The sequence below is a fragment of the Triticum aestivum genome, chromosome 7B (assembly GCF_018294505.1).
Source record: "Triticum aestivum cultivar Chinese Spring chromosome 7B, IWGSC CS RefSeq v2.1, whole genome shotgun sequence".
Lineage (NCBI taxonomy): Eukaryota > Viridiplantae > Streptophyta > Magnoliopsida > Poales > Poaceae > Triticum > Triticum aestivum.
Window position 1 is genome coordinate 298,326,894 of NC_057813.1, and position 9,024 is coordinate 298,335,917.

Below are 9,024 nucleotides of genomic sequence, written 5' to 3' on the forward strand. Positions count from 1 at the left end.
GAGAGTGCCCATTGCGAGCTTGAAGGTGATGAGTACTTGGTGAACGTCCACTTCTTCACGGCGAAGCCATCTCTTTCCCATGGTGATTTGGTTTTCGATCCAAGGTCGGATCTTTCCCAAGGGGGGGGGGATGATGCAGAGCATCCTACGGACATCACCATGTCAAGAGTTTGTTTGGCAAGTGACACGTGCGACCTCTACTTCTCATACATAAAGGTGAATCTTCTCCTTTACACGTGTTCACTTGACCCCTTCGAGGATGGTATACTACTTGACACTTCTCCCGTGTGCATGCATAGGTATTGTCGAAGCTTCACGGATGTCGAGGAGAAGTGCAAGCGCCAAGGACCGACTACACCGCCCTCAAAGGAAGCGTGGAAGAGAAGACGGAAGAAAGGAGAAGAAGACGGAGCGGCTACTCGAGTCAGGCCGGACGTCCATCCGGATCATCCGGACCCAGCCGGATCATCCGGACCTCCCCCCGGATCATCCGGATAACTGCGCCCATGACAACCGAAGCTTCACCATGAAGCCGGGTCATCCGGACCTTCTCCTGGATCATCCGGACCCTCACCCGGATCATCCGGCCCTTGCCTGCGCACATGACTTGGGCCGAGGCCCGTGTACCCATTCGCCCCCTCCCTTACCCATTCGCCCCTTGGGCTATAAGTAGACCTCCTCCACCTCCTTTCTAGGAAAAAGCACAGGTTTAGCTCATTTGAGATAGAGCTTTGCTCATCCATACGGATCTACTCCTCGTGAGAGACCGCAGCCTCTTCGGAGAAGATCCATCTTGGATTCAAGACCCCCTCGTGGGAAGATCCGTCTAGGATACCATCAAGACCTCCTCTTGGAGATGAACTCTACCTTCTATCTTTCTCTTTGTTGTTCATGTACCTTGTGGATCTTGTGTGTTTGATTGTCTAGTGGCTGCGTGATTGGACTTGTTCTTGAGTGTTTCCCCTTGTGATTTCTCTCCGTTCTTCCCCGTGTTCTTCGTGTTCCTCGTAGGGATCCGCTCCAATCATGAAAGATCGGCCTCTAGGGTTCTACCCTACATCAACAGGCATCCTCATGACCATCGTGTCGCATCGTACTTCACGACAAGGACTGTGGTGGCAGTGGAGGAGGAACAAGAAGCGGTGGAGACGGAGGTCGAAGAAGATGCGGTGGCGATGGTTGTAAGGGCGCCAGAGCCAGGACACGAAAGCATGCCAATCGAGCTGGACTCCGGCGAGGAAGAAGAGACGGTCGTGCAGTTCGAGGAGAAGAACAAGGCCAAGGGCACACCTGCCGCTCCAACCGCCTCCAGGGTTACCAAGGCTAAGATCTAAGACTATTGTGTAAGATTTACCCCCAATCCTCGTTACCCTTGTACTCAATCTAGATTGGGAACCTCAAATCCATCAGCCGAAGGTGATGATGCGAATGCCAATGAAGGGGCCGAAGGTCACCTTGCTGTTCTCTGATCTGTTGAATGTCGCCGCCGCTGTCGATGAGAGTGGGGAGAGGGGAGAGGAAGCGGCGAGGGTAATAACAGTCGGCGCTTCGGAAAGCAACCCGACTTCCCAAGCATGGCTCCTCGCATGCAGGCCTCGCCGCCCACGTGCATCGTGTGGGCCTACTATGGAGAAACTGCCAATTCCAGCGTTCCTAGCGAGACAAACCAAAGGTGCTTTGAGTTTCGTGCTATGCAGGCCCAACAGAGAACACATGCAACCAAATGGGCCACAATCTTTTCACGCGGACTTGATTGCCCTATATGAAGACAACCGAACACGTCATAATTAAATCAAATCTTGTATACTCACAAACACATTAGTCCGTTAAACATTTTTTTCATTTATCATCCAAAACCCACACATGAGACACTATATGCACTTACAAGACTTTGTTTACAGATTTGATACTTAATATGTGCAATGCTCATGCTTTGCATATATAAAGTAAAGGATTTTGTGAACAAGGGGATCTTTTTTATTGTCAAATCAATGTTGGAAGTCAAGTTAAAATACATTTTGTTAATGTGACATCCCTGTAAACAAAAACTTTCTAAACACATGATGAAACTTTTGTCATGGGTATAAATGGAGACTAGTGTTGGGACTTTTAAAAGGTTCAATATTCAAAACAAAAAACTTTGTACATTCAGAATTTTTTGCAAAAAGCTATGCTCTTTGTTACATGAATATGGCGGTATGGTACCTTTAATTATCAATAATCTAAACTGGTGCCAATTATATAATCACAATAGTTCATAGGATGTCACCCCTCTAGTTGAACTATAAACAAAATAAGCAAAAGGAGACGGCCACCCACACCCTCACTCGCTGCCAGCTTCTGTGCCAAAACTACAGATGGACACCTGAGACAGCATCCGCCCAACGCACAAAAAGTTTACGCTGATACTTGTCCACGTTGTTACTGTTCACTGCTTATACTCTTGATATTGTACTTACTTCAAAGGGCTATCCCACTTAAACAAAACGTGTTGTATCATAAAACGTGAGTCACACCATACAGCAAGCCGACCATGTTGCAGCCAGAGGTTTGTACCTATCCATATTCATCTCACACATGGTCCGCATAAAACTAATATTCATGACATACCAACAAAACCAAACATCAGGTTTATAGAAGATTCAGTCTCCATATGAACAAAACCACACATGGACAAATAATAGAATAAAGCTGATATGAACCTTCCTAGCTTGCATAACTATCTATCCGCATCACTTATGCAGGCTTAAGCCTACCTCTCCATCTGCACGACCTCTATGGACTAGCCTGCCTCCATCAGCATCATGAGCTCCTCTTAGCGAATTAACTGCAACAACTTAGGTGTGTAACCATCTGCTACTAAAAAAAAGAGGCTTTCTCTCTCTCAAAAAAAAAAGAGAGGCTTCCAGCACTTTCAATTTTATGGACACTGGCGGCTACTCTCAGCTAGGAGCAAAATACAATACCAAAAAGGTCAATTAAGTTAATCAGCAACTGATGCTGGCATGCTTCTTGGGACAGAGTGTTCCGGAGTTCATCAAATGAGTAATGCCATGTCATGATGCCTACTAACTGTGCTCCTTCATGAACAGGCATGACAAATAATGATCTGAACCATCCCAACATCCCTCAACACTGAATTGTCAGCAAGCCAAATAAATCGGTTATACCATTACAGCATGTCCAGATCATAATGTGGCAATGCCATTACCACATGAAATGTTGCAACTGCACACTGGAAAAACTACATAACACTACAAAATATTCATGACAGATGCCAAATGCATGTCTAGGAGACATTCAGAGTGGCCTTCTCAAACCACAATAGCTAATTTAAAAAAGTTGAAACCGCCAACAATGAAAATAGTGACAATGCAATGTCTATCAAATGATGATGATATCCCAGAAACTCCACTTAATGAAGATGATGATCATGCCCCAGAAACTCCACCCAATGAAGATGCTGATGTCACACATGACAGGAACAGATTTGGCTAAAACAATGCAGATGATAATTCAAGATGTCATGCTAAAGTTCAAGATACATCCCCTCAAACAGGAGCACCATTCAGAGTGCCGACCATGCCACCAACTAAGTCCTTCCTTCGCCCGAAGGGATTTTTTGAAAACGTTCAAACGTTAAGGACTACAAAAAGGTCACTATAAACCATATACAGTCAAGCAAATGGAGGCACAATACAGCAAGCTAATGCAAGGCAATCATAAAAATGATTAATTAACTAAATGAAGTTAATTACTTGATACATGAAACCAAATTATAAACTAACAAAGGATATTGGATTCGCATCCCACCGCGGCCAGAACTAGGAACAACGGCACCCTGTAAAGTATGGTGCACAGCAGAAGCAGCGCTCACATCCTGCAAATCGCAGAAGTTTGAGAGATAAGAAAATAATAGCGGCATGCACATAAATAATTAAACCATCACAACCACTTACATCGAACTCAATAAAACAGACGGTGTTCCTGTCTTGACGCAACACTTTCATTTGTTTGAAACCAGGTTGTCTGTCATTTTTTGAAAAATATCAGATATGGTTAGTGCCAGTGTGCCACAACTGAAACCAAAGTGGGCTGCAGCAATGCACCCAATAAGCAGACAAATATCTACTTGAATTTTATACTTGAAAGGGTTGATTCTTACAGACTGAAGAGGCCCCGCAATTCCTCTTCAACAACAGTTTCACCAAGATTTCCAATGAAAAGGGTATTACAGGGAGGGTTATCTTTCATGTTCTGCAAAGCAAATTAGAAGGTTCAATCAACAATCTTATTTTCCAAAATCTTGAACAGTGAGAAAAGAGTGAAGAATGAAGATAGACTCGGACAATATTCTAATCAAGTACTGCGGCACATTTCTCATTTATCCCATGTGACATCTCGTCCATTCATCAAGTATCTAACGATCTTGATTTGGAATTTCATATGCCCACTAGATTGGCATTCACCAGAGACAGGCCAAGTCAGAATCATCTACAGAGAAGTATCGTATAATGTAACAGCAACTACGTCTTTACTGCACTATTCAAAACTGAAGAGTCTTATCCCAACTGTCATTTCACTAGACCTAAATAATTTGTAAGTGACAAAGAAGACACTAAAATATACCACGGCACACATATAAATAGGTCATGACAAGATATAAGACCATAGAGTAGCAATACGTTAAATTCACCAAACAAATGTCGATAACGTGCGAGACCATCATGAAATATCTTAATAGTATTTCAAAACATAAGTACATACACTATTTGTAAATGTTTCATTCACTTCTCGACAGTTGAACTTCCCCTACAAGTCTGAGACCAGTGCAAGGGATCCAGTATTAATAAGATCAAGTGGGTGTAGGAGATTCCAGGAAACATGAACTATATAAGTCCATTAAAATCTTAGGAAGGTACTCAAGTGCATTGTTTTTAAGGCGTCCCTAAGATAGGAGCTCTCTCTGCTCTCTTCCTCTGGCGGCTGATGACTGGCTCCTCCACAGTCCCAACAGCTCAACAGCCGTCTATACCTCCAGTCAGAATGTGACTCTCGGTCTCTCCTCCCCTGCCCTCTTGTGCACTTGTGCTCCTTCGATTTAGGAATTCCAAGTGCCCTGCTTCGATCTGTGACTGGTTTTGTGTGCTTCGATTTGTAGTGCTATGCTGTGATTTATTGTGCTATGCATATGCTCTGCCATGTCTAAGACGCCGCCTTGCATTGCGCCTTAAGTGCTTAAAAGTGAGTGTTGTTTAGTACTGCAGGGACATGAGCCATGATTATCTGACTATTCTATGCAAGAAACAGTATCTCTTATTGGTAGGACTAGGGTTCCTACCGGGCCTTCGGCGTAGATTGTATGGGCAGGGAGGAGGGAGACGAGGGCGGGAGCTGGCGCGCCGGCGATGAGGCGCCGTCGCGGCTAGGGTTTAGGTGCGGCGGCGGTTGGCTGGTGGCGGCTAGGGTTCCGGCTCCTCAGGGAGCCGGGCAACAGAAGATGATAATATCTTTATTGCTTTCTCAAACGATGTCTTACAACTAGTATTTATAACTTTAGCCTAAGATAACTTTCCTAAAATAACTTGCCTAAGATAACTTGTGGGTCAAGCCCCTAATACTAATGCCCGGTGGGCCTCTTTCGGTTGTAGACCAAACCGGTCATAACACTTATGCAAAAAGCAAACTATACAGATTTCAGTAATCTATACCAATATAAAAAGACCCTAAGGGGTAGGTCCAACTAATCTCGGCCATCAAATCATGCCAATCCAATGATCTAAATTACTCCAATGGTAAGCACTCAACATGTTTAGCATGCAATTAATACCATACCAAATATCAATGTCAACGCAAATCACATAATTAACTCGCGAATAATATCCTACCTAAGATGTGCATGCAATTAATATACTGCCTAATATTAACGTGCATTACCCATATACATTTACTAGTAGACTCAAGAAAACAAGTGTAATAAGGAGAAGCAGCAAAATTATTAGGTCAGTGTACATGCTACAGCATATTAATAGACCTTTTCAGGATAGGGTGACAAAAAAGTCACAATCCAGGATAAACTAAATATCATGGAAAATGCATTTAGGGTGTGTTTGGTACTTTGGTTTTAGCCCAAGTCTGACTTGCCAGAAATTTGGCTAGCCAACTTTGGCCATGGTTTTCCTTGCCCATGGTTTGGCAAAAGTTGGCAAGAAAAATGAACTAGAGTGGGCAAAGGGGCATGGGCATGGCAAAACATAGGGAACGATCCAAACAAACACAAAAATTGTGGTCATTGCCAAAAAATCGGTAACTATATTTTGAATACGGACCAAACAATTGCCTAAATCCAAATTGATTACCTGCACAGGAGCATATGCTGTTGGGCCTGGCAAAGGAGAAGGTGAAGCCATTGGTACCGCCGGCACAGGATAGCCAGCATAAGGATTATAAGGAGGCGGAGCTGCCATATAACTGAAGAAGACCCAAAAACAAGCATTATAGAAGACCAAAAAAATTCATTATAAAAGACCGACGAATGTATATAATTAGTTGGCAGAAAGAGCATAAACATACAAAAATTACCCTGCAGTTCCCCACATGGAAACAGCTGGTGGGGGTGGGTGGAATGGAGGAGGAGCATGCGCAGAATGAGTATAGTCTTCACCAGTTCGCAAGCGTTTACTTTGGTCCATAGCATTTGCATCAGTTCCCACACCTAACATAGGTTTTAATAAAGTGTTTCAACTTTCAACATATTATTCATATGCAAATACCAAAGCCTAGCAGTTGGTGTAACTAACAATTGAGAAAGATAGAATGAACTTAGATGATATCACATTTCTAGCTAAGTTTTTGCATCGAGGTTTAGCCGTGCAATCAGAAACTTCCAAAATCCAACGACCTTATTAGGTACAAAATTCAAAGTGTGTTCCCAACATTTAAAAAAACATGCAAATGGACATATCAAATTGGTATAATGCATTGAAGCTCTAACACTGATCCTGGCTGTGTGAGTTCTTTCTTCCATGATGAACTGTCAGCACCAGTCCTACATTATATCGGTCTTGCTTTTTTAGCGGGGAAATCGCGCTGGGCCGAGGAGAAAGAGGACTCAGCAGTAAGAGGATTGTACCATGAGAGGAGCACGGAGGTCAAGCCGCTTCAAATAATAGGTCGCAATATTAAATGTAGCAACATGAATAAGAAAAGACACAACAGGACATATAATTTAAAAAGAAAACGCAAATGATAAATCCCGAACGTTTGGATTTTAAGCATGGCAACCCGAACCATTTTCATGGCAACTTTAGTTCACACGAGGTTGGCAAACATGGCAATGTTCTGACAAAAGACAAACTGGGACAAAGTTGTCATGTTTTAAAAACTAAAGTTGTCACCTCGTGTCAACTAAAGTTAGACATGAAAAAATGTTCGGGGTGACATGCTCAAAATCCGAACGTTCAGGAATTATCGGGGTCCAAAAAAAATTAGATGCCTGCAAGTGGCCATGATTCCTCATTAGTTCACATGTTCACAGATGATGGGCAGAGTCATCTTCCACCGCACAGCTGTAGCACATAATTCTTGCATGCCAACACACAAAGCATCACTAGTTAGCTCCCACTCTACATTTAAACCACAGTTAGCACATAATGCTACCTCAAATTCACTCTATAGACTCTGACCCAAAAAGCGTACGTCTCCATCTAATGATCGACACATTATGCAACAGCCAGAAGAAAGCGTGAGAGGCATGGACAAAACGCACCTCTTTTGATGAATAGGTTCTTCTTGGCCATCTCGATGTGCAGCGCCGACTTGGTCTCCGCATCGAAGACCAGATCCTGCAGAGAGAACATCCGGTCACATCCATCCAAAAAAAGGAAATGCGCGGCATCGATATAACAAGCCCATACAAAACCGAACCTGCAGCGCGGCCTTTGCGGCGATGGCGTGGTGCGCGTAGGAGAAGAGTGCGAACCCCATGGGCTGGTCGCCCTTGAAGTTGATCTGGGAAGCCTCGAATCCCGGAAGCCAGCGCAGCAGGTTATGCAGCTCCCGCTCCTTGACGTCCACGGGGAGCCCCATGATGAAGATGGTGCGGACCTCGTCAGAGCCGGGGCGGGCGGCGGCATCGGGTGCGCCTGGTACGGGGGGAGGCGGTGGGACGGCGGGAGGCGCGGGCACCGCCGCTTGGGGCGGCCACTGCTGGTGAAACGGGTGGATGCCGGCGCCTGCCATGGAGACGGCACGAACCCTAACAGGGGGCGGGGGAGATTGGGTTCTGGAGCTTGGCAGTGCAGAGGAGATGGGACATACGAAGGGACGCGGCTCCTCTACCGTGCCTCTTAGCACGGCACAGGTGCCGTGCCTTCTGCGTACGCGTGCAGACGCACTCACATAGGCCAGAATATGAGAATTCCCAAAAGCTAATCTGCCCAGCCCATTCATTAGATGTATCATAGTATGTCTCAACTGATTAACTTTCTTTTTTGCAGGAACTGATTTACTATATTTGTCTAAAAAACTGATTAACTATACCCCGCTCAAAAAAGAACTGATCAACTATGAACCCCTAAAAAATTAATTAGCTATAAAAAAAGCATTAACTAGTATAATTAATACATGACCAACACTGTCAAATGAAAATGAACTTATATAAGAAAAAATATTTTGCTAAATAGTATTGGTCATATTTTACGCTGACCGGATTTAAATCAATTTGATTGGTACTTTTTTTGTCTTTATTCCATAGTACATGTAACTAGCACATTCGTCGACTACACACAACTATAGTTATATGCCAATCGATCGTGCGCAACTGCAGTGGTACGTCCGTGCAAGGATGTAAGCGGATGATGTCCGTAAGTTCGTGACGGTCCATCACGTGACACATGTGGTAAGCAATCCAAACAATTTCAAAAGTTTGTGACGGTCCACGAACAAAAATATAATTAAACTAACATAATTATTAAAGTAATGAACATTGGTGCAGTTTTTGCTTTGTGGACATTCGGATGACGT

The 9,024-nt window shown here is 44.0% G+C and overlaps 1 protein-coding gene across 1 annotated transcript; it reads right to left on the reverse strand.

Annotated features, from left to right (window-relative positions):
- Positions 1-3,110: 3,110 nt before the first annotated feature.
- LOC123156669 (RNA-binding protein mde7) lies at positions 3,111-8,377 on the reverse strand. Its single transcript, XM_044574824.1, has 8 exons — positions 7,927-8,377; positions 7,769-7,844; positions 6,583-6,715; positions 6,360-6,471; positions 4,166-4,257; positions 3,960-4,029; positions 3,798-3,880; positions 3,111-3,630 (listed from the first exon to the last, which is right to left on the reverse strand). Exons 1-8 carry the CDS (start codon positions 8,239-8,241, stop codon positions 3,552-3,554), a joined length of 960 nt encoding a protein of 319 aa, XP_044430759.1. The 5' UTR covers positions 8,242-8,377; the 3' UTR covers positions 3,111-3,551.
- Positions 8,378-9,024: the final 647 nt, after the last annotated feature.